The sequence below is a fragment of the Temnothorax longispinosus genome, chromosome 5, assembly GCF_030848805.1.
Source record: "Temnothorax longispinosus isolate EJ_2023e chromosome 5, Tlon_JGU_v1, whole genome shotgun sequence".
Lineage (NCBI taxonomy): Eukaryota > Metazoa > Arthropoda > Insecta > Hymenoptera > Formicidae > Temnothorax > Temnothorax longispinosus.
Window position 1 is genome coordinate 18843459 of NC_092362.1, and position 27218 is coordinate 18870676.

Consider the following 27218-nt stretch of genomic DNA (forward strand, 5'->3'; position numbering starts at 1 on the left):
TTCGAGATTTTAAATTCTAGATAGTAGAATCACGTAGGATCATTAATAAGTAAGACAATATACAAAGTTATCCGTAACAAGAATTGTTGCATCATAATTTTGTAAAAACTATTAAATTAAATACACAAGACTTATAAATTATTGATTGTATTATTAGAAATGTATTACTTATTATTATGTTATTATTATTCATGTAATTATTTTAATTATTTTATTCCACTTTATGTCAAGTGTCATCCTTATCTTTTAAGTCCACAACAGATGATCTATTCTCTCTCATATTTATCCAGCGCGTATATCTGCACTTCCTATCTATCCTGTCGTGCGCGCAATTAAACCCTGGTCGACACCGAAAGCTTCCCCTTCGACGTTTTCGCGTAAGGAGCGAAATCGTTTCCTACGGTTGTTTACATTTACAACAGGTGGAAGAGAGCTATTTCTGACCTTTGCTGGTGAGACTGAAGCTACGGAGTCTGTAACTATCCTCGTCCTCGCCTTCCTCCCGCGGTGGCATCTGAGACGAGACGTCAGGCACATCCAGGAAGGCGTTGCTCTTCCTCTGATGCGTGTGGTGCATACTCTGCCCCCTTCGGCTCCCTCGTCTCCTGATCCCCGGACTGACGTCATTCTCGGTCAATCTGGGCTCACTGCTGCAGTGGGCCGACTTCATGCTCGGCTCATGATGGTGATGATGATGAGCGGCGGCTGAAAGCGACAAAATTATAGATATTAATACATACTCAACAGAAATAATTATAGAGCAGTATAGATATCGGGTATAAATATATACAGATTTTGTCAAAGCTATATGTAACATATTTAGCAGATTCTAATAACCGTGTTATATACCGTATGTCATGCATACCGCGTATGGATGTTTTATAATATCGATGTCGATATCAATCGCGGTAAGTCAATAAGCTATTCAATCACAATTTTAACAAAAAAAAGAGATAAATTGTTGTATCGCAGCGTAACAGATATTAAAATGTGATTACTAGCAAAATAAATATAAAAAAAATTTTAATGATTTTATCCATTTAAAAGCTATCTCTCTGTGTCCAAATTTTATTCGGGCATTTTATACAAAAACGTGAAATACCTATATTCGTGTCGAGAGCACAGATGGTTTCTGTCTCTAAAAAAAATTCAATTTTTACAGAAATACATTTTTGATACTCTCTACATTGTAATGTTACAATAATAGATTTTATTATAGGAAAAGTTTGAATGTATTTCAATGAGTAATAATACTATTTATAAAAAAAACCCTTTAGCAATGAATAGGGCAGAACGAAAAAGTTCCTTTTTGACTGCGGGCTTTTCACCGGCAAAGTGCTCGAGAGGAAAGCAAAGAACAGAGTATTTTTCAAAGGCACTACACCTATTACATCGCAAAGTCGACGCGTGGAAAGTCAAGTGATTTAGTGCAACCTGGAGAGGGCGCCGGGAAACGAAATTAAACGACGCGGAAAAGGAAAAGAAGAGCGAGCTCAGAACCGCGTTTACGAATATTTGCTCCACTTAATCGCGAAGTTTATCAAGCAGACAAATTTCTCCATTTTATTAATTTCAAGAAAATAGGATTTCTCCTTCCAATGTTATTGCGATTAAAGTTTTGAAGGGGGAATACAAGCTTTGAAACAGAAGCTAATTCTTCCGTGTCTGTAATATTAAAACAGTGGATTAAAGCTATTTGATCTAACAATTAATTCTGTAATACCCCATCATTAATTGTAAGTAAATAATGTCTAATTTATATTTGTAATCCACATAGTATAACATGTAATTACGTTAACAGTGACATTTTTGGTAATTTTGCATAATTTTATGCAGAACACATATATCGACAAATAGTTATGCAGATAATATTTTTTTTTCAAAATATCAAGATAAAAAAATAAGATTATTTTAATGGAAGTCGCAATAAGATAACAATCTATTAAGCGAGGAATGTTTGCCAATTTTCTACCGCTTCCTGACACATTATACCGAAACTTTAGCTCTTTAGTCTTTAATTAAGACTTGACAGTCTTGCTCGTATTACATCTGCGTACAAACAACAGGAATTACCGCTCTAATTATTCCCGTTTCACATTAATACATCTCCGTGTTTCAGCGCGCGCATAAAACGGAGACTGCACTAATGCTTAGCGACAAAACTGATTTCTAGATGAGACGCGGTAGTGTACGACGAGAGACGGGTTTGGGCTGTCAGTGACCTACTAGCCAAATCCATGTCCGAGAATAGCGGCCGCCAATAATTTCAAGAACTCTCGCCAGGCTTTAGAGCGACGACGTGTCTATAGAGCGCCGGTGCAATATCGATACACTTTGCTCTTTCGTCAAGAGGGATCGTACGTCACCGATGACGTTTCTACGAGTTCATCGGATACCATCGGAAGTTACGTCCGATCGCGCCGCATTACGTGATCCTGTCGCGCAAAATAGACTTTTACGTACCTCGAGATCCGATCTCGGCCAATATTCATATCGTGATCATTGGGAAAGAGCTGGACACGCGAAACGGTCATTTGACAGTTTAAGTTCTGCTATAGTGTTTAGTTACAGATCCTTGAATTAAAATGTTTAAAAGACGAAAGATGTACTTTTGAAAAACAGAATCGACAAATCTTAAAATTTCTTGAAACTTATTGAACGAGAATTTGACGAACTTACCGAATTCAAATGGTTGACAGATCACTCTTTTAAGGATGTTTTACGTATAGCTATATGTAGTATAATTTTGTTTTCTTGATTAAACAGTGTAAAGCTAGTCTCAGAAATTATTCATAAACAATATGTTATCATTGGGACAGGAAAAGCGTAAAAATCGCAATTTTGTCCCATTTTTGTACTTGATGTTGTTCAAATAAATCATTAAAAAATTGAAAAAAAAATATATTAACAAAAAACTTAAAAACCCGTAATTGCAATTCTCGATGTCATAGAAGTGTACCATAAAAATTTCATTCATTTTTACTGTACAGGAGCAGAGATACATGTTATGATATTTACATGGGAAGTATATCTATATATATATACAATTTCTGTAACTTTTAAAGCAAATATCTCAGAAACGGGTCGGGCATGATCGCAAATTTAACACAGGTTTTTGGGATATATAAGTGAACATCTCTGTAAATTTCAGCTTCATCCCTCTATTTTGACATAAGCGATATACATCCTTAATACTTTATAAGTATTTTTATAAATCTTTGAGTTCTTGAGTCTTTAAATGCTTCTGGGAATCATAAATCTTAATCAGGTCGCAACATTCACCCACGCAACGAATAAATTATTACTTATTTAGCCCCCATTCCTACCGCTATTACCATTACCTTGAGCGGCGGCACGGCGTCGGATGCTTTTATTTCCGCCGGAAACACGGGCGCTCTGGGATCTTGTAGCCGGTCTTCGTCTTCTCGTGGGTGTACTGCCATCCGGCGTCCCACTACCGCTGTCCCTTTCCCGCTCGCCTCTTTCCCTGTCACGAGCTCCCGAGGGTGGCATTGCTTCCAACATTTGTTCCATGCTGGAAAATCCAGGGGCACAAATCGAAGCCGATCTGGTTTTCCGGCGAAAAGAGTCTTCCGCCATTCTTTTAAGTTACCACACAGCCACCACTGTTCCTCCCTTCCTTAAAGCCACTGATCGCCACTCGGATCTCTCGCTTTATATTAATAATTATCTTCTCTGAATCTCTTGATAATTGCGTCTTTCTTTACGAATTATTATATCGAATCTCGCTGTAACTTCGTAAAATCCTTATCCTCCACTTGTCGATCACAAATTTTGACGATTTGTGTTACGGACTCGACTGTATCAAGCACTGTTTTTATCGTAACTCTTCTGCACTTAAACTTGAACGTTCGTAAAAGTTTTTGCACAATCTTCTGCCGACTCGATGTCCTTCGCGAGAAACGTCGGGCCGCGTCTGGTTTTCGAAATATCTGTTCGGATGTCGCGAATCTTCCATTCGGTGGAATTCGATTATCGGAAAAAGTATCAATTCGGAAAAAATTCGACAGGATATCCAGGTGAGGATGTCATGGATCCGGCGTTATATTGACAGTTCCGGCTTCGCTCTGAAGAGAACCCCCGCGCGTTCTTCTTGACTCTACAAATAAAACATGGGAAGGTTTGATTTCTTTCTGGCCTGCACGTACACGTGAATAATACGGTCAGAGTAATTACGACCGTGGCAAATTGCGCCTCTCCTAAACTCTCAGTGAAAATAACTGGCAATCTATATTTCTTTTTCTCTCCCTTTCTCTATCTTTCCCTCTTCGCATCTCCCCTGTTATTCTGCCTGCCGGATGCGAGCTCGCATGCTAATTAGATCCATCCCGTCGATTATTGCCTTGATTATTCCGTACGCGATCGCAAAAGCTTTGAAAACGTGTAAAATTAAGCACAAAGATATCGTACAATATTTTCTTGACTTGTGGATACTCATTGCTTAAAATAAAAGAACATAAAATATTCTAAATAATAATAATTTTTTAATTACATTAAAATTTAGAAAGTTATAATTTTATTTCATATTACATTCAGATAAGTTATTTCGAAATAATTTGTTTCATACTTTGATTGTAAATTTATTAATTAAAGTTTTGGAAAACTAATATTTATTTAAATCCTGATCAGCACAATTATTCGAGCTTAGCAAATCAAAGAGCTCAATATATTGCAGATACTTTTATGCATCTACACATCACACATAGACATACATTATTTGTGAGTGTAATAGTGTAGTAAGAACAATTGAAGAAAAGTAGAAATCAAAGATAACTAATTTAAAGAAGAAGAATTAAAGTGTGGATGCATGCAAAAGGAACTTTTAGAAACTATGAAACCTTAAGAAAAACGAGAACTTAAAAATGCTAATTAATTGGAATATTATACTTAACATTTCCTTCCAAATATAAATTCACAAAACTCGGGCAATATTTAACTTCATCAAATCCAAGTTTAAGCGATTGGAAATGTGTCTTGCCTAACTCGGATTGAATAGGATAAAGATCAGTGACAATATTGAGAACGTAGTTGGCAGCATTCGAAGTTTCAGGCGGAACTTGGCATAGTTGAAAGACATCTCTGTGGACTGTCGAAGCTGTCGAAGTTACAGTGAACGCGATACATGGGGAAGATATCGGTACGCGTGAAGACGTTCCGGCAACTATAATCGAGTATCGACAAAGGTAAAGCTCAGTCCGACCAATACAACTTTGTGATACCTTATCAATATATTCTCTTCGGAGTTTATGCCTGGTAGTGTATTTTACTTTGAGACTATAAGAGAGTGCCGAGGAAATTAAGTAACTTGTTGCTAGTGATAACTATCTCTCTGTATATTCAAGTAATTTTACTGATACATATTATCACTTTATATATAATTTTGTTTTTCTAATTATTTAAATATACATTTTTCTTCACTTTTTATCTATAATTTTCTTTCAATCAAAATATTTCATACATTTCAGATATTCTTAATATCTGAATAAAGAATCATTTTTCGTGAATAAAAAACAAATAAACAAGTTAATAATAATATTACATTTTTTATTATTTTGTTTTAATTTATTAAACTACCCTCTTTCGTATATTATAAAAAGATTATAAAAAGATGATCCACATAAGAAACTATTTTATGTCTGCTATTATCACAATGCAACATGAGTTCTCGTCTATAAAAGGAACATAAAACAACAATGACGAGGAAATATCTTTAACGAATGCGATGTTGCAACGGATTTTATTTAAAGCACTTCTCTCGTAAGATGTCTCTTTTGTGAAATAATATATCACGCGAGGGCGCGTTTACCATAGATAGACTAGCAGGATTAAGTAGAGGAACTGAAGCTTTACACTGACAGGAGTGAGAAAAGGTCTTACGAGCCTCCTCATTAACGTTATGCGTTAAAATCGATAGTCTGCATAAGTACTTTATGTACGCAACATAACTTCACATTATGATCGAAGTTACGAGTTGCTGTAAAAATTATATACGCCACCTTTTGTAAAACCTCGATGCTCTCTCTTCATATCTTGTTACTTTTACTGCTGTACTATTTTTGTAATTAAAGAACCTTTAAAGTTTATAACATAAGCACACCAAAAAGATAATAAGACTTACTTGTGTTAGGTCGCTTTTCTTACATATTCTTTATTATTATTTAATCATATTTTTCCTTGTGTACACAACTTGAAATATTGAATCCGTCGATATTTTTAACAACTTCTATTCAACTTTACAATTTCTTCAATTATCGAACATTCAGATCTAATATGTACGAGAATACGAGAATCAGAATGAATTGTACACGTAAATAATGTTACAAAATACTCAAAATACATTGAAATGTAATTAACGACTTATTTTCTACTAACACTTCTGTGTTAAGTTTTAAAGTGTTTTTTTTATATGTATGTGCATATAAAGTATTTTTGCCCACCTCTTGCCAAATATTAAATATCTTATTGCTGAACAATAAGTAAGTCTTATTTTAAAGTTATAGAGGGAGGAAGATAAAATAAATCCTTTTTTGAAACATTACCAACTTGACGAGAATATAAAATGTGATATCTATATATATATATATATATATATATATATATATTCAACAAAGCAACACTTTTGAAACTATATATATATATGTTTAAAATAGGTAACATCATTTCTGTTAATATATATTATATTTAATATTATATTTAATATTATATAATATATTAATAATTCGAATGATCATTGAAACTAGATTTAAAATTAACTTTGCTTGCATTGAACAAATGAAATATAACAAATTAAATATAAAATATTTTTACGTTAATTGCTGCGGTACTAATTGAAATAAATTAGTATTTGTTAATATTATCAATAAATATTTAAAATATTTTTTACTTTTCTGCATAATAATGTAACCTTAATTTATAACCCTCATATCAAACATCGAAAATATACATACTTTATTATAACAGAAGCTATATATTACAATAATTATATTTACCCGTCAGGATACAGAAGTACTTTTACATTCAATTATTCAGTATCATTTAACTCACTACAAAAGGGTTAAGGGCAAAACAGAAAGAGAGAGAGAGAGAGAGAGAGAGAGAGAGAGAGAGAGACCGCCCTTCGACAATTTCAAAGTCGGAACATCGGTTTTTTTCTCTCCCGTACGATAATCACTGCGCTCTCCTCGTTGACTTATTTTTTCCGCCGACTAATTATAGATAGCGTTTCGCATAAATCTTCTAGGGAGACGCATAAACATCTCCGCCGATCTGTCCCCCCCATATGTTCATCTCCGTGTTCCACTCCTTCAAGAGCTCCGCCACGGCCGTAATTATCCCCCTTTTTCTATAAACTTAACAACCTCTGCCCTTTAACCGTAATTATATCGAGAGAGATGATATTCGCGCCTCTCCGTCTCGAGATATCACTCCAAGACATCACCGATGTCTGCTCTCGTACGTCCCCCGAATTCACGATCTCTCCGGATCGATATGCCGCGCGCGACGATCGATCCTTACCACTTTAGGCCGTCCACGATCGTGGGATATCTCCTCGTCATTTTCTACTTCATCCTTCCCGGCGATCGCGACGGGTTCGAATCACATGTCTCGATTGGCTCGCACACACGAGCGGCGACTCGACCGACACGATGCACGTCCGACGATGCGCGGCACACTGACGGCAAACTCGGCGTCGCGGCGGCCGCTAGGGCGAGAACCGACGCCAGGCGTCGGCGTTGGCTCTCACTTGCACACCCTCGTCACCGACCACAACCGGAGACTTCGTTGAAGATCACGATGAGAAAGCGACGACGAAGTTGGTGCGCATCCAATTCCGCACGCTGTGGCTCTTCAACGATTCGGCGAACGTGCGAGATACTTCGCGGGGAATCACCAGAAACCGTAGATAATACTATATAAACTACGGAATTAGCATCCAACAAAGAAGTGTGTTGATAATCCTTGCCGGTACATTAATTATTTTAATCCAATTAAAATGGAAAAGTGCAATACGAGTATGAGAAATGAATGTTTCCCGGAAGGGGAAATGTTTGATTGCCCGTCTAAGAAAGTTTAACGCTTGAGTGATATGTAATGTAACTTAATGAAAACTTTATCTTCATTAGATCGGCAGCACTAACTTTGACTTACGATATCTCAGCAGCGTGACTTGCGATATCGCGGCAAGAAGGGTCATTCTATTTCGTCACAAAACTTCTTTGTTTTTTGGACTTCAGAAAATATACCTAAAATAATATCTGCTAATTATCCACTTATTGTTAAAAATGAGCTAAAATTTCTTCTTGAATTGGAATAATATGGAACAACAGCAGAGTACATTTTCGAGGGGAATAGAAAGTTAACAGATTGTTATTGACATTAATTAAAACATTGATGTAATGTGATTTACCGATGCAGTCATAAATCACTAAATGCAACATTCATGCTTAATTCACGCACAATTTTCACAACTAAATAAAGTTCGCAAATTAGTAGTCAATTCTAAATCGTAACAAAAGCATGTATAAATTAAGAAATATCTTATTCCTCCCTCTCTCTTTCTCTTTTCTATCAAAATTAATTGTATTTTGTCTCGAGTTTTGTCTACTACTTTAAATTTTTATTTGATCAGAAAATACAAATTTTTATTATTACCTCAACAACATCAAATTGCTGAACACTGTTGCATATATGTAAAATAATTTTATTTGCATATTTATAACTTTAAAAAATTTCTCGAACGGCAAATCCTACGATTGCTAGATTTGCTGTCACTATATCTATAAACTGGTCCGGATGACGTGTCGTGACGTATTCGTTCTAAACACCAACCTGTTTAAATTCTGGCGATAGATGACGAAATCCGCGAAAGCTGGCTCATGTCTGTTCGCAAGATTACTACGAAGTACTACAGTTTTAAATCGTTTCAGGAAAGTCGTCATTCTGGCACCATCACCTCGTACATTGGCACCGTGTACCTTATCCGAAGAAATCTATTCTTTATGTAAACAAGCTATTTGCTTAAATCTTATTCACGGTTTATTTTACATAGTCAACGTGCTTAATTACGAAAAGTACTGCGTCACTATTCCAATGAGTCAGTATCTCAATAAGATAGAAACAACTATTTCAAGAGAAAGAGTGAGAGAAAATCGGCTATTATTTAAGTTCTTTTTATTTAATCATTTGATTATCTGATAAGTTGATAATTTCACGATTATATATAACTAATTAATATAAAATAGCCAAAAAAATAGGACGTACTTTTAAAAAATTGACACAAAGTAGGTACATGTTTTAAGTTTCAGCGCTCATTTGGTTTTACAATGCGTCCATGTGTCATAACAAGGAAATTCCAAGAAGGTTTTCAATATGTGCAAACGAGAATAGAATTCTGATCTATGACGTTGGTTATCAGTTCAAGAAATGAGGATTTCCGTCATAAACCAGCGTAAACTGTAGAGATAACACATGTCAGTTTCGTGTGAAAGCAATTTTGCAACTTTTCATCGAAAATATACTTTGTCAATTTAACAAAAATGTATTATTTATAATATTCATACTAATTCCTAGCTTTTGTTTTAACATATTTACAAATATAGCAGTCTCCTAAATTTTTTAACTCACTAAATTTTTACGTGTGTTAGAATGATCAGATTATTTCTTACAAACTATTAAATGAAAATCAGAGAGTGTATTTTTAAAAACTGGTAAGTTTTTATATTAAATTATAATAAAATATAATTGCTAACAAAACGTTTAAAACAAGCGCTTTATTGTTATTACATAACAGAAAGTGTATAATAACATTTTCAATAATATTTAAATACTATTTTTTACTTATTACAATGTTGAATTTCCTCTATACTTTGGCTAAGTCTATACGTACCGTAAATCCGAAAATGCTTATGATTTGTGGGTTTCTCGACTTGTGGACAGAACCCATTTTAGTGCCATAAAGTCCATTCGAAACACTAAATCATCTTCTTAAACCCCAAGTTCTTTGTCAACGGTATCGATAGTCGATACCATGAGGAAGGATAATAGCACTCATAAAGTGCTATTACCTTTTCTCTTGGAAAAATTTTCGCGTAACATAAAAGTTGTCCTACAATTTCGGTATAATCATCTGTAAAATTTGTTCCTAACGCGTATTATTCATCGGCATTGCATTCTTCTCTTTATCCCGTTTTGCCCTGTCCGCCCAACATTTAGACTCAACGCCGCATGGTATATTTTTGACTTGTGGTGGTCTAAAGCTATTTCGAGACGAAACCGAATCAACCTTCTGCACCAATACGATTCTTCGCTCCCACTTTCTCCGCTGGCCTCTTTGTGGTCCTTGGCATCTTCCCTTTTCTGCCCCTGGAAACACTTTTTCTCTCAAGGATATCAACGAACTATATAAATAATGTATTTATAAATATATATATATATATATATAAATTCTTTTAATTTCTATAATTCTTTAAATTACTTTAAAATGTTCAAGAAAGAAAAGATCGCGTTTATGCAAATTATCTAAATGACTCATGAACGGCCGAACAAATTCGCGCGCAAGTTACTGGAAGAATGGTCAAAAAGAAACTGTTCGTTGTTCAGTATGATTAAACTGACGCAGTTAAATGAGATAATAAATTTTGGACAGTTCCTCATCGCTTGCGTAACCGCAATTGTCAGCAAAATGTATATTCAACGTCCGTGGCAAAACTTCTCAATGTTGATTGCGATTCTCCTTTGTTGAGTTAAAAGACGAGTTTAACTGAGTTTGCAGTTGAATTTACAGTTCCCATTTACTAAATAATCAAATCTGATTTATGTAAACTGTTGCAACATTTTTATTATTTAGTAATATATATAAATCCTCTTTAAGTTTATTAAATTTTTTAAACTATTAATTTTCCCTTTGCTCTCTACAGTTTATCCTTTATATTATTTAGAAGTTACTTTTTGTAGAATTTTTATATTGTTTCACATTTCAAATCCATATTTAACATAATCACGTGGGTATTACTAAAGCATGCGTACAAAGTGCGGTTTGTTCAAAATGAACAATAATTCCTTACGGGTCAGCGGCGTGATCTATATGATGATTCAACACGCGCAATCCAATCGTGGTGCGCCACATTCGAAATTAGGTAGTCCTAATTGCAAATGCCATCCGTTGCGGATGGTCACTTTGGGAGTGAGAGAGACAGTAGAGAGAATTGCTTACTTCCTCATTAGTTTACCAGATCCGTGAATCTGCGGTGGCATACACAGTTCCCTATTAATTATAAGATGCGCGTTATTATCAATCCAATTAAAACGATCGACAAACGAAAGTGGCGAACCGAATATTCATACGCGCCAAAGCGGTGTTGAACTTCTCATTTTTCGACGATGATATTTTCTATCGCGCACGAAAATAAAAGTTAATTTTTAATTAAAACTTGGTAATGAATTTTAAGCGCCGCGACGGCCGCCGCAAAAGGTCGATCAACCGAATTAAATTTATCGTTGGTTTCCCCGCTTGCCATAATTATTATTTCGCGCGATAGGAGTATTTATTTTCCCGTTGAAAAAACGACACCGCCACGTTCCGGTAAAGTCGAAGATATTGCTGTGTCAGAAATCTCATTTATCATTGTGTCCGGAGCTTCGTGTCGAATAACTCTCGCAAAATTACAGGTCTGTCAATCAAAAGACGCGCCTAGCTCATATCTTTCGAAAATACCGTGTATCTTTTCCGAAGCGAGATTTTATAATCATGCTAAAACGCGATGTAAAACCTTCGAAATTTATCGTCCATCAACACGATAATTCCGCGAATCTGAAAATCGCAAGTCATGGGCTTACAGATCTATAATACAAAATCTAGGAGATGTACCAAATTTATAACAACTTATATACTTGAAAATTTAAACTTTTATAAATAATTAGTAATAAATATCTATCGTTGCAAATTTTTCGATATGTTTTTATCTTATACAAGAATAAAATGATAATCATGGAACTTTAATAAATATCTCATTTCCTTAGAATTTTCAAATGTAAGTTTTAAGATAAATTAAGTACATTCTTTATGATAGAGATTATCTATTTAATTTAACAATATACCTGAATTTATTGTGAAGTGCATCTTGTGGTTTAACCCGCATGGCGAACGCATAATGGAGGGTCGGAGCATTCGATTGCAAGGTAAACGGATATACCTGATGTCGCATGTAGAATGCAGTTCTCCACGAGAGCTATTGATAACGTTGACACACAGAGAAGCACTATCATGCGCATTAGAAACATAAGTGGTATGTCATGTTTACGTGGGCTGCGTAAACGATCTTAAGTGCATGTACGCAAAGGCCAATATATATAAAGATAGGAGTTAATGCATAAATAAACGTGAAGCCGTACAGCTTATTTCACACTCGACCAACTAATCCGACACGGTTACTTATTTCATTTGAGCTTTTGTCATAATACATACTGCGCGATTACCGAGATAAGAGAGCACCAACCAGAAATAAAGTATTAAATTGTTTTAAGACACTTTACTATTTTAAATAAGAATTGGTAAGCTATAAATATTCGACAAGTTACAAATGTTATTTAATTTTATTCTTAAAAAATGTTTTTCTTTTTTGCTTTAAATAATAATTTAAGAATAAAAAAGAATATGAGAATGTTTTATGATCTTGGAAATTTAACCAATTTATAAGATCAATATTTTAATTATTGTAAATTATTAACTCCAACTTAATATATTGAATAAAATAAGAAATTATATAATGTATTGTTTAACAACATCACAAAGATTGTTGGCTGTCTGCACACATTTGTATAATAATAATCAATATATTATAATTTAATGTACAAAAATCTTAATATTTTTGAAATATTTAAATAAATTTAAAATATAATAAATAAAAAATTAAAATCTTAAGAATAAGAAAATATATCTTACTTGGATGAAGGATTTTGACAGGTGAAATAATATCCAGCTCGTGTATTTTGCTCGTTTTATTATTTCCAAATCTTGCTTAGAACCTGAAGAAATTCTTTCACAATCTAATAATTAATTAATGATAATTAAGTTTAACATTAACGCCTGACAACGACGAAGTAAAGATTATAGATATATATATATTTATATTTATATATATATAAGCTAATCCTTGCCCAGACACACGAATTGATATGCAATGTTTAATGTGTTACTTGTTTTCTTTCTTGTTTCATTCGTCCTATTTCACTTTTTCTTTACGGGCATATAAATAAATTCTTATTGCTTAATATTTTCTTGTTAATATATATATATAATATATATATAGTATTATTACATATATGATGATATGTTTTTGTAGTCCCAATGATTAATATGCACGCGTTTGTGCAAATGTCTCCGGCGTGAGACACGTTATGGACGGATTGATCCGGATTACGTCACGGACGTTCCGAATTGTCGACCGATCACCACCCCACACTATATTCACTGATAGCTCTCGGTAGCAGATAATCAGTACTTTTTACCTCTCGATATACTCTTTATTATATTCCGATCGACCTTCGGAATGTCCGTCACGCATCCAGCAGTATTTGACGAGGCCTCAGATTGTCGTTTCAAACCTCGTCCGTGATGATGATAAAACGAGAAAAAACGTTTATATAGATATACATATAATACTAAAGAAGAACACAGAAGAAAATGAAGAAGAAGAAGAAGAAACGAGAGAGTCGCGATCGCCCACGACTCCGATTTTGTACCTCCGCCGTAGATCAATTATCGGAGAGGTGTGTCCACTCAAGCCCCGTCGACATACTGATTAATTATTAGTATTATTACCATTACATTATTACTATTATTATTAATATTATTATTCGCTCACTAAATATCATATTCTTATCTCTGAACATAGTTCAATGTCGCTACGGTAAAGTTATTATTCTTTAAATATCACAATAACCTTACACAGAAAGCTGCAGCTAATTTTATCATTATTATTATTATTATTATTACTATTCATTATCCATTATTATTACTATCAGTATTGTTGTTATTATCTACGAATTTACGCGCGAACTTTATCTCATAAATATGTCAGATGTATTGTATCCCCCTCTTTTTGTAACGAATACGAAAGTATTACCGTTATTATTATTACTATCTTTATTTAGTGTTGCTGTTATTATTATGCACGCACAATCTTTAGGGTTAATCGTCGTCGTGCCAAGCGACGCACGCTTGCGTGAGCTCGATTTTGCTGCCTGTGTACTGGGCCACTTTCGATGGTTACCATGTGTGATTGCTCTCGTATGTGTAATTGATGAACAAAAATTGTACATTGTCGATACAGTGTACGCAAATTCCCCGTAATGCTCAATTATTATTGAACAATGTATTGACATAGAATTTACATTTACCGCCAGCTTGTACCCGGATACATAGTACATATGTAACTCGCGATACATAGTGAACCTCGGAGTTTACGGAATAACATGAAAAAAAATTCATTGTAACCGATCGAGACACTGTCCATGAATCATATGACAAGTAATTTTAACAGTTGTCACATATCTGTGCATCAAGATTATTAAAATATTCGAATTTAAGATATAATGTTACCTCTGCAGACCATTAAAAATATACGTTTTGATATGTGAAATTTATAAAGCTGCATAATCACTTGTGTGAGTTCTTAACAGTAAAAAAGTAATAAATATTGATCATCTAAAACTGTAATTGTAAAATCCAATAATCCGTACGCTTTAAAATAATTCGTTTCTTTGCCAATTGATTTAGATTCTAAAGATTGCATTATGAAACTTATCTTTTGCAACCACATCTTGCCGCGTTTGTAAAAAGAAAAAGACCGATAATTTTTCAAATTATAAAATCTGCAGTAAGATAATGATCTATAAAATCATGAGTTCACTATTATTACCACAGTTAATAAATATGTAAATTCGAATTTTCAACACTTTGCGGACTGATCGTGCTGTACTGTAGCGTGCGCAGGGGACGGACTAGTTTCTGCAGCTGTATGCACGTGATATACATCAGAGATTAAATACAAAATTATAATCTCAAAAGTGGTAATTATACCTAAGCGAACATGTGATCTCGTACTCAGTCGCAAAAATAACATTTGTATTTGTCGCACCGTATTCTTCCAAAGCGCGGACCAAGTATAGGACGTCGAATCACACACTTCAATCCGCAAAGTGTTCAATTCACTCGAGCGTTCAAATCTGCCGACTCTGATCGCTCAAATGTGCTCGAACAACCATATTTCCGTAACACTTCGCTAATCTCTCACTTGCGATAACTGCTGTTCCATGGACAATCTTCGCAATGCGGATAATTTTTACGAATAAATCGTCTCTACGTAAACATACAGGTGTTTACGTAGATCCCTTGCTGCGTGGAGGAAACTGCTATACGACCGTCATATACATCTAACGGAGAAAAATCACACCGTTCCGCGTTCGAGGGGACGATCCAAAGTGATCGTAGAATTCCCATAAACCGATGCCGATCACGAGAGCGAAAGCGATTATTACAGTAATTACTTAATCGATCACGCTCCCCGATCTGTTAAGGATTCGCGAAACAGCAGGCGCGTTTCTGACGATCGTTCATCTGTGCGGCTAACGAGTGTACGATAACCAAGTGTAAAGAACAAGTAACGGCTGATGCAGAGCCCAGCATAGAACTCTGACGCCAAAAAGATCGTCAAAAGAAACGCGCCGTCTATCTCTGCGCATCCAGACAAAATTTCTCACGTGTGTAGAAATCGACTCGCGAATTTGTCTTTATATACACGTTATCGTAACTCACAATTTTCATTTTCTTAAATTGAATCGCGATTCAATTTCACGGTTTTCCTTTAAAATGTCGTTTATACATGCATCGTGAAACTCAGAAATTTTACACAATCAACAGATTATATATATCTAACAAGAATGTAAAACGAATGTCTTAAAGGATTTGAAAAAAAGGTTGCTTTTTTTCCTTTCTAACATCCCAAAAATTTTGAAATTTTTTATAATACTTCTACTAAAGATCTAAATTCTTAAAATATTTATTTTCAAGAATGTAAAATCTCGAAACATTAAAAAAAATGTACATTTTAAATAGGAATACACGTTAAGGCAAAGAGTCTTCACGATGCATTGGAGTCGACCCTAATAAATTTCTACGATGCAGATCTCAATAGACTATTACATATTTAAATGCACATATTATATGCGCATATATACACGCATACGAGATTCGCGTAATAGGGAATATTCCCTATTTTCCTCAAACGCTTCTACTCCATCGACGTTTTGCATTATTTCCCAACTATATACGTATCCCTCTCCTTCGATATACCTCCCGCCTATCTTTCCACCCAGACACCAAGCGCAAACCGAAGCCGCGTGCATACACACGCGTTCACGCATGCAATACGCGCGCGATGTGAATCTAGAAACAACACGCAAATAAATACACGGACAACGTAGCTACACAAAGAGACACGTCCTTACATACATACAGACGGATACAAATGTAAGACACGGGTGTATCTATCGATTAATAAACGCCACAGAACGCTCGCGGTTGTCTACGAACGACGAATGTGGTCCAATATGCGTGCCCTTAATTATAGCGATTAGTTCGGCGAAACGCTCGATCATTTACCATGCCGGACATTATCTATCTATCTGAGATGAAAATTACAGGACGTCTTTCAAGCTGACATTATTGAACCATATAGCTCCGTATTGTGAAAAGATCATTCATTTATTGCATTTGATTTAAATAAATCTATTTTCCTAACGAGAAACTAATTTAATATACCTAATATTACTAAATATATGATTTACAATGTGAGAGACAAATTAAACGTAGTGCAGATACTGTGAGTTATAAGTCGCAGAACTTAAAGATCTTCTTTTCTCAATCAATAAACACTAACGCACCGTATTATATCCACTGCTGAAAAAATTCTTTTGGACTAGATCGATTTGTATTTATCCTCCTCATCTTTCACTCATAGATATAATTCTTTGAAATACCCTGAGATAAACAATAACATAAATAATAAAACAAGATAGGTACTTTCTAGCACGTTTCTTTTACGATGAAGACGGGCCCAGCATATATTATGAATGATCGATCGATTTCGCTGTTTTCTGATATGTTAAGAATGTAAGGGCGTGTTTTTTATCACTTTCAAAATATCGTACGTTACTGTACAATGTATAAGTATCAAAAGCAGTTACGTGTTTTCCCTCGGGAATTCTCATTGCAAATTGAGCGATGCCGAACGACCCTAGTATCTCGAGTTACTGTTTGATCTCGTGACACGTGTGATTGTCATATTCTGTCTTTTTTTTTTAACTGAGATTACGCATGTCGCAGCATTGACTACGCGGATTCGCCTTCGACATATTTGCGCGCGAAACCTTATACAAATTAAATTCTCCTCGATATTCGCAACGTGTATTTAACACTGCGTAGACTGTATGTCAAAACACAAAAAAAATCAACCATTGCCAGATGTATCGTTCGTATGCGAATTTTGTTTTTTTTTTTTTTACTTGAATGCGAATTGTGATAGCTCGATACCCCAATTTACATTGACCCTGTCAAAGAATTGCTAGTTACACGACCCTAACTGACATCCGCAACGCGTGCTTCTTAAAGCGTCTGCGAAAACGCAGATTTCAATCACGCGTGGCCGACGTATACCGGACGCGACACCAATGTGTGCGCAGTATCCACCTGAGCTCAGATCTATGAAGCTGAATTCTATATCTATACAGATCCATAAATCCATACATTCTAAAAATTCATACGGCCGAATCAATGAACGCATCTGTAAAATGAGAAAAGTTTCCAGACTTACGGATCCGTAAAGTGAGAATATTATAAATTCGTGTCTTCAAAGATCCGGAGAGATACTGGATACTCACAATTTCGTGTACCAATCCATGGACACACATATATATATAAATCGGCAAACTCACGTATTCAGAAAGCGGCGAGGTCTATAACAGCATGAGACTTCCACGGAACACACTATGAACACGCTAGAATATAAGCTTATAATCCTAAGAATTCTCGCATGCCTCGTATAAACTGCCCCATCCGTTTCAATTTATAGGATCACCAAGAATATTAGTATAATTTTTCGTTGACAGATGGACAAATTAATTCATCGATTCATAAGAATTCATAAGAAGAGAGTCCTTCGTACTCTTTCCTTCGATCTTACGACGCTTAATAGGGGTATTACTTATCACATTATTCCTCCAAGATCGGGATAAAGGTGAAAAGCTCCTCCCATATTATATTTCGTTCGTCTATAATCATTTTGTCAAGGATATCCGGTCTCGCGACCGGAAATTGTGAACGTTTGGTACAAACTACCACAGTTCGTCGTGTAGACATCCGTCCATATCACCGTCTACTAAATATTTCCATCTCGCGTGAACGGGTTTTGCCCACACATACCCACCACAAACACACACACACGTACATGTATACAGGCATACATACGATACATATACACAGACGCGCAAATAATTAATTAAGCAACTATAAGTCCCGACTCTTCTCATCTCGAACGATCCTCTAGATAAGTACATACTTCGATATCCGAATATTGAAAAGTCTCTTTTCTAGGCGCCCTCCTTACTCGCTCACACTGTGCACAACCTCCCCCCCGAATTTGTGATCTCAATACGTAGTCGTCGTTGTGAATCGATCTTGCGATCGTGGCTTGGACGGGTATAAAGGCTGCCGTCGATGATTGAATAGGATTACGTCATAGTGAATAAGACCCGCAAAAATTGAATTCCCTTAAACAATAAGAAAATAAATAATATTTTACTGTATTATGCTGTGAAATTTGCGAGGAATATTAATTTAGCGAGTTTATTTCTAAAAAAGGATGTCAAACAAAAATGTTGATTTTGATTATGATAATATATAGATGATGGAGTTAAATAATAATAATAATAATTTAGTTCACTGTGACAATCATCCAATCATTGCCTTTTAAATTTTATGTCAGAATATCAAGTATTAGTAGAAAGTGTGTAGCGCATATCGGATACGCGTATCGTTAATTGCACTAATGAATTTAGCAATTTTTTCTACGGCAATATACATCAAAATACATTCTGTGACACAAAATGACGTAAATTCTCTTTCTCGAAGATCGATGTTTAAATTTGTATAATAAATAATCTTCTCCTTTAATTGATAAGTAGCTTATGGGATTTAAAGCCCAGTTTAATTCATGCTGATAAATATTATAACGATGTATATATGTATAGATCCTGGTCTATTCGTGTGGCGGGATACACGAAAGAAAAAAAATTTGTAATTGGCAATAATTGGCAATAATGAGCCAACTGGTCGCCGATTCTCTTATTGGACGATAATTATGATAATCGTAGGATTTGCGAGAGTACTTTAGTACGAAGGCGCAAAGTAGCATTTTTTACTCTTTTGGGATTACTTGCGTATGAGTCGCGTAAATAATAAATAGTCGAATAGTCTCAGGTACCTACACCTCAAAGAATATTCGCCTCGAGGGAATGCATGGAAATACTGCGCGAATTTAGAAGATCAAGGTGAGAATGCCGAACGATCGCGCGAGATTTATTCTCCAACCTGTTCGGGAAAATTCGAGAGTCTTTAGAAAAAATTATTCGAATTAACACCAAAGCTCGGTTTAAGGCAAAAATTACAAAGCGATATAATAATAATATCAATTTCTCTCTTCAACAGTCTCATCAATTAAACGCGATAACAATCATAATACAAAAAATCAATGAATGCCCTATTAAAAAATTAATTAATTAAGATTATATTACTTCCTCGACTTCATTTATGTTAAATTTTTGTTAAATATTTAGCTCTCTTTCAACCTCTCATTAGCTCACACAATTCTCTTTATGTAGTTTTAAAAAGCATGTTTATTTACCACACTCGCATTTAACTCCAGATTTTAATTTTATTTCGAGTTTAGAATTCCAATTGTTTATTCCAATTACCATTCTAATGCGCGTCATTCAGAAGTCGATATTTCGCACGAGCGATACCAATGTGCCCGAGCAAAGGATACCCACGTCAATCGATTACACGCGCGACATAATCGTGTTAATATAATATACGTGGATTAGCACGACCGGCTTCAACAAGAATTCGCAAGCCGCCTTAATTTTTGCTAAATAACGAATCAAACGCCACCAGGGCTGCGACAGTTGCAATATACAAATTGACTACGCTCTCGTTTCCACACGTACGTGCGTCGCCGAGCCGCTTATAATTATTTCAATTACTTTCAGATAAAATACCACGGTTTGCTCCGATCTTTGATGGCTTCGAGCAGACATCGTGTTTTTAGCCGGGCATCTATTTATAGATATTCTCAATGTAAATCCATTATCAGTAATCAGAATATCATGACAGTAATGGTTCCCACGTAAACAATATCTGTTTTTTAGTGAGCAAAATTGCAACGTATCGAGTACTTTCAAAGGGAAATGAAAGAATACAGATGTCTGATCGCAGTTGTTCTCTAAGATATCGAAGTCCACGGTACATACATATATATATAATATATATTCGTCTAGCTTCGTCTTTACTTACGTCGCGCGTCGTCAGACGGATGTAACATCAATGACAGAATCAACTAAATACCACAGAAAGCGCGTGTGATACTACGATTAACAACTATGTAGAACAGTCTACGGTTACTTAACTACCTACTCGCAATCTTATAAAACTCCGAAAAAACATCATGACGTATTATAAATCCGCCGCCAGAACGAGTTCTCACGGTCGCTTAAGTCAATTAACAAAATCGTACTCAAACAATAGGAAAGCTGTTTTTAGACTATCGTACTTTTCTCCTCCTTCTCCCCCTTATTCTCCCCCTCCTTCTCATAGATCATTCGTCCGGAATGTATAAACTCCCTTCCTCGACACTTATCACTGGTATCGGTGCGAAGCGATATGCCTGTACGCGATACATATCGCCGCGGCAGATCCGCTTCGCATTTCGCGCGCTTTAGAAAATTGATATGTATTTTGTCTATTCATCTCTCATCGTTCCCTCTCACCTTTACTTTCATTTTTGGTGTCTTGACAATACTACTATGGTCATTACTTTCGAAGTGTGGTCAGGCTCAAAGGAGCTCTATTAATCCTGGTTGCCCTATATGCTCGTACATGTATAATACAATAAGGTATGTAGCCCTCTTTCAGGGCTGACATATTTGAGACGCGATTTTCGTAATCAGTTGTAAACAAAAGATATACAATTCAATTGCAAATTATATTATTTTTTGCCCGATTTTGCCTGATTTGTCTTTAAAACCATCTCTTCTCGTTATAAAAAGCCTAATGACAATTCGATGCAATCGATTGTAAGTTTTACGAGCGATCTCTGACTACCAGAGTGCCAATGCAATCTTCCTCTTTTTATCCATTATTTATTGGAAAAAAAAGTAATTATGCAATATTCCTCTCAATATTAAATCAAATGTAAAGCTTCAAATTAAAATGCCTTTCGATTATAGTTTTTATACAGTTTTATGATGGTGCAGAGGTCTTAGAATCTCGAGGATCGATCCTGCCGCAGGATCTTCCTTCGAGGACGGAATCGGGATCTACGAGAGAAACTCAAGAAGCAAAGGCAAATTATACTTGATTTTTCTTCGCGCTATCATTACGGTAGATTGGTGCGATCTAGCATCGGGTGGTGCATATTAACGTTTTTCTTTTTCACAGCGTGATATAGTCTTTGTGAGGTCTATTGGTAGTCTTTGGATCGATACATTGCCATCTTTGGTGATTTTGCGTTCTTCGACCTTGAATCTGTCTTCCCCCTTTCAATGAACTTCACGCGGACGCGAAGTTCCTATGGTGGACCAAATTTTATAAGATATTTTCAGTATGCAAACCATTCGAGTTGTAATTTGCCGAAGTGTACAGTGGACTAATCATGCGAACCAATGATTCGATATTATTAGAGCGAGAGCGTGTTCTCTCGAAGGAAAAATCGTACAATCGATCGGCTTAATGCTGCAGATTGCTACTTATTTTTTTAATTTTAGAAATATCTAGAGATTTCACGGATATTTTTTACACACATTTGTTAATTCATTGATCCATAAATTCATGAATGTAAAACAGAGATTCAAGCAAATTTATATATATATATATATATATATATATATATTTATTTATTTATTTATTTTCAATCCCCCATATCGTCATTAATTAATAATATAATTTTTAAAAGTGACTTTTTTTTATTTATACTTTATTCGTCAAATGTACGACTTTCTCTCGAGTTTTTCGCTCAATAAATGATACTTTTCACTACTTTTCTTCCAGAATAAATGAGCGCTGTAAAGTCCCGGTTACCCTCGCGTTTCGCATGATTCGTTTCGCAGTGCGTTGCGCACGATGCCATATATATATATATATACATATATGTATATATATATATATATACGTATATAAAAAAGAAATAAAACGGACTCGCTAGAGTAATTTCCTAGAGACGGTACAAAATATCTGATTGACATGTACTTCTCGCCCCTGTACTTTAAAAGTCGCGTAGTTTATACATATATTTTTTCTTCATATATATATATCTATCTGTAGATATATGTATATATATACTTCTTCATATTTTATATTAACCTCTAATATATCCTTACGCGAATACCACTCTATGTTAATGTAATAATAGCGTACTGCCTACTGATATGTGTTAGTTCACTTGTAAAGCACTTTAAAATTCAATCTAACGATTCATCGATTCCGACCGTGAATAACGACGAATCCGCCTCTTAATGGCTAATTACAAAATAACGAGCTATTGAATATACCGAATAATGCGTTTGCCGCGCCGCATCCTCGCAATTTGTCTAAGATCGACGATCATCCCTCGCGATCGCGATACTCGAGCGATCACGGTCGCGTTACCCAAACTTGTCTACTGTAATTCTCATTATCCTCTCCTCGCTATATTTTTTCCTTATCTCTTCCTTTTTTGCTAGATATTTATCTTGATATATTCGAGAACCATCCCCGGCGGATTTAAAATTCTTAAAACTTTTTGTCCTTGATACGAATTTCATTAACCCTTTGCACTCACAAGATGTAATTTATACTATTTTTCTTAATTTCAAAGGATACGCATTGAGAATATTATGGTACATTTTTTTAAAGAAGAAGGCCAACTGTGTGTAAGTCTGGTTCCAAGCGCATGAAAGCTGTCCGCAATGAGATACGCTAATCATGTCCCTTTTTTTAATCATTAAATTACCCGTTAACGTAATCATTTGTTTTTAAATATCTGAGATAAGGACAGATCTAAATCTCAGTCCATTTCACTGCTCCTCGAATTGTAAGGCCTCGATTCGATTACAACTTAGATTATACTTCCTAAAGTTTCGTAAATTACATTTTATCGCAGTGGCTTGTCAGTTAGTTGTAGCGTTAAATCCAAAATTTGTAGCATTACAAAATATCAATTTCTGATCCATCTCCATAATTCTACGTTGATATGTAAAGTAGGACTCAAGCGTAAGAGCGCAAAGGGTTAAAGTTCGCAACATTTTGCCTCACGATAACAAAGATACTTCTATTTTATCTCATCTTTTCATTCTCACGCGTGATGTATCGTGTGCTCGTCAAGTCCCAATATCGCGGAGTGATATTTCTAACGTAGTGCTCTCCAGTCGCTTTCCGTAGAAAAATAAAGAACATACTGGCGCGATTATGACTTGACGATCGATGACGACGATGACGACGATGACGACGGGCGATCAATGATGGATCAAACGATCGGCTCGCCCGAGTGCGCCGATGGATGATCGCCATTACCGAAATCCACTGTTTTAATCGGCGGCTTTTTCGTTTCTTAAGTAACTTCCACTTTCGTTAATTGCGGATGCATGTAATAAATGCCCAGTGATACAACGGGGGATACAAAGGTTGGTCGTGAAACTCTCGAGTATTCATCGGCGGAAGCTGCACAATATTACTAAAAGCTGCTCTAACAATCTTCGTTATATAGCTATTTCTTAAGATCTATTTTGTTATAATTAACGTAAACACAATCATGTTTATTAAAAATCTAAACTTATTAAAATCCTGCATCAAATACACACAGAATTATATCTATATATATCCGAATATTATTATAATTTTTTAAAATACGCTTACATGCTTTTACGTGAGATACAAGATTTTTAAAAGTATTCCGCACGAATACAAACGGAGAAAGTCGGAGAAAATCTTCAATCATGTCAAAGAGAAATTACCAAGAGATAGCTATTACAGATTTTCATGAATTTATTGAGCCATTTCAGAAAAGGCGTTCCACTCAAAAACTTATCTTTGATCCTCGAATCATTACGAGATCTTCAATGCGCCCTCATTGCAGCTTTCCGCCATCGAGAAAGTAAAAGGAGAAGGCGGGAGGGAAAGGGAAGTGCGATACAGGGTGAAAGAGAGGCGAATGGGACGTATTTCGGGTATGGTTGCACGTTCAGAGAAGCACCGGGAGTTCTCTCTTTAGGAGTTCGAAAAATCGGGACAAGATCTATGTGTGTAACGCACTACCGATTACAGCTTGTGACTCGACCAACAGAAAGGCACTTGGGCAAATTACGTGCCGAGTTGGCCGCCGTTTCTAACACACGGGGCACATCACCTTCACTATCACCTTCCTTTCTTCCGTCCGCTCTCTCTTTCTCGCAATTTTTTTGCTTCACGGAGAAACGGACGGTCGTTCAAATTCCCCTCTCGCCACACTTTAATCCTCATTTACAGCTTAACCCTATGATATGTTCGCGTTCGTTATGTATATATATGTATAAGATTATTACTTGCAATCATTCTCTCACCTAACATCTCTCACTTATCATTCGATCCGGTGGTTGATTCTCCTTTTTTTTCTCTCTTCCTGTCGTCGTGCATGTTTTCTCACATTCGCAATTTCATTCTCAGATTCTCACCTATCATTTCTGCTAGAATATCCTTTCTTTTTTTCTCACGCTGACACACACACACAAACACACACACACATACACACTCTCTCTCTCTCTCTCTCTCTCTCTCTTCTCCTTTTCATTTTCTTTCTCTCACCTTCTTCACTCTCACCTAGGACACTAGACTCTTCTTAACAAGATACAATAGTTAAATGTACGCGCGCTCGTGCTTCGCGCGACGCGCCGATGATAAAACATAAATACACGCTTCTTAGGGCACCTTTGGTATTAAGCTTGATGTACTCATCTTCGCCTCACTTGTTTCGTTTCAGTGTGTGAAATACGCAATTTCGCGTTAGAGTCGCCACCAGGATTCGCATCGTATCTATCAGTGCGATTTAATCACGCGTTAATGAGCTTGATTTTTGCGAGACTCGATTCTTACGACATCACTTTTTCAACGATACGAACAATTTGAAAAGCTCAAGCTCGATGTAATGACTTATTTAGAATTTTTTACAAGTTCTTTTTCCAAAACACCCGATAGATTATTGTTGAATGCAATTTTTATATAATATATATCGCGGATCCCTGGGTGGCATGATATGTCTGAAAAAATCTCCGCAACTGTCACGTGTAAATGTGTTTGTTTGTAACGTATACGTGTACGTGTAAACAAATATCGCGGTATAACGTGCGCGTGCAGTGACTGCGAAGAGTGCCATTTTTCTTTACACATGTGTACACATACAAGAAATAAAATCCGCTTCCTCGTTTCCTTCGTTCTTCTGCCGCCTCCTCTTCGATGATCCATCTGCCCCATTTCTTTTCATCACCCTCCCCCCTCCCTGTCTCTCGCTTCGTCGTCGTCGATCGCGATCAAAGACACGGTGAAAATAAATAGTAGGTAAAGGTAGGTACGCGAATCGAGATAAGTTAAGTTCGTTAAAAAATATATATACCTAGGAATTATTATGTGATTATATTGGGCCCCCCGCTAGAGTCGCGCGAACCAACACGCCTCCGCTCTGCAACGTCGAAGAATTTACAAGAATTTGCCTACCGGTGTGTGTTCGCTGTGTCCCTTCCGGGCGGAAGAGCGACCGAAATCTTACCCTTCCGCCCACGCTCGCAACTTTTGCGCCTCTTCTCTTCCTTACTTTTTCGTATGTGTATGTGTGTTTGTGTGTGTGTATGTGTTTACTGCTCCCGCATCCTACGTTTCGCTCCCTACGATCTCTCGTCGACGAATCTTCAATTGCTCATAATATGCGATTTCTTGTATGGTTCTTCCTCGTGTCTTGTTTTCCGATGGATATCCTGTCCTACGAGAGCACGTCCTGTCATCTCCTCGGGCCACCCGATAATCTGCCTCTTTACATGCCGTTGATGTCGATCTTAAGGTTGGCCGTTTTCTTGTCTCTTTGATCCCTGAAAAGTCGATGCAAACGATTAAGACGATTCATGATATGTGGTGCGGTACGCTCGAAACGCGAAACGCAAGAGATCACGATTGCAACGAGACGATATTTTCATAATTTAATCGCATATCACTAATACGCGGGACCATCTCAGAAAGAATTAATTACTTCCTTCTGAAACACACACACAATAATTCTTTAATTTTCTCGCCACTATACCACTATGTGTAACAGATATTCTTAATAATATACACACAAGAAAATTGCATCATCTTTAAGCTATAATTGTTAATATATATTATTACTCAAATATGTTCAAAGATATCGCAGAAAATTCAAGAATTCCTAAGAATAGAAAATTGCTGAAATCGGAGTTTCGAATATTCAAAGACGCGATTGTGTCGCGAACATTAAAAACCCAAAAGTCGATGGTCATTCATAACGAATTTTTTATAATACCGGTTCTCAAAGTCACACGTAGTGACAGTTTAAAAAAAGACTCGGTCGAGGGTCCAAACGAGGATGAAAGGACAACCTACATTTGTCTTGTTACCACATAAAGAGTGTCCGCGCGAAGCTGAAGAGACGACATTGCCATTGAGTAATTTGCGTACCTCATTAGGACGTGACTGTGCTGAAAAGCGCTCTTTCACAGTTTGTTCAAAGCTCTCGGTCGACGAAGGAACACATATACGGTGAAGAAAAGGAGGATATAATAAGGAAAGCAGAAGATATAGGGATATAGACAGACAGATTGAATTTTGTTACGTCTTGAGAGAGAAATCCCGC

At 36.0% G+C, this 27218-nt stretch overlaps 2 protein-coding genes across 5 annotated transcripts in view; both read right to left on the reverse strand.

Annotated features, from left to right (window-relative positions):
• Window positions 1–413: 413 nt before the first annotated feature.
• On the reverse strand, window positions 414–7713 carry LOC139813971 (uncharacterized). 2 transcript variants are annotated; one of them, XM_071779885.1, is made up of 3 exons: window positions 7537–7713; window positions 3342–4120; window positions 414–705 (listed from the first exon to the last, which is right to left on the reverse strand). In XM_071779885.1, exons 2-3 carry the CDS (start codon window positions 3598–3600, stop codon window positions 434–436), a joined length of 531 nt encoding a protein of 176 aa, XP_071635986.1. In that variant the 5' UTR covers window positions 3601–4120; window positions 7537–7713; the 3' UTR covers window positions 414–433. The 2 variants fall into 2 exon arrangements, with proteins under 2 accessions (XP_071635986.1, XP_071635985.1); XM_071779884.1 differs by having other exon boundaries at window positions 7380–7713.
• A 5289-nt stretch (window positions 7714–13002) lies between these two features.
• Window positions 13003–27218, reverse strand: part of LOC139813881 (protein couch potato) — an 89962-nt gene continuing 75746 nt past the window's right edge. For all 3 annotated transcript variants that reach the window (XM_071779698.1, XM_071779697.1, XM_071779699.1), the window contains one exon: window positions 13003–26439. In XM_071779698.1, the coding sequence (XP_071635799.1) occupies window positions 26407–26439 (33 nt within the window). In that variant the 3' untranslated portion in view covers window positions 13003–26406. The remainder of the gene's footprint in view (window positions 26440–27218) is intronic.

Excerpts from the sequence above, each read along its gene's own strand:
- LOC139813971 (XM_071779885.1), bottom strand. The coding sequence starts at position 3,600 with ATGGCGGAAGACTCTTTTCGCCGGAAAACCAGATCGGCTTCGATTTGT. Across the intron at positions 706-3,341 it reads ACGCCGTGCCGCCGCTCAAG|CCGCCGCTCATCATCATCAC; the intron begins GTAATGGTAATA and ends TGTCGCTTTCAG.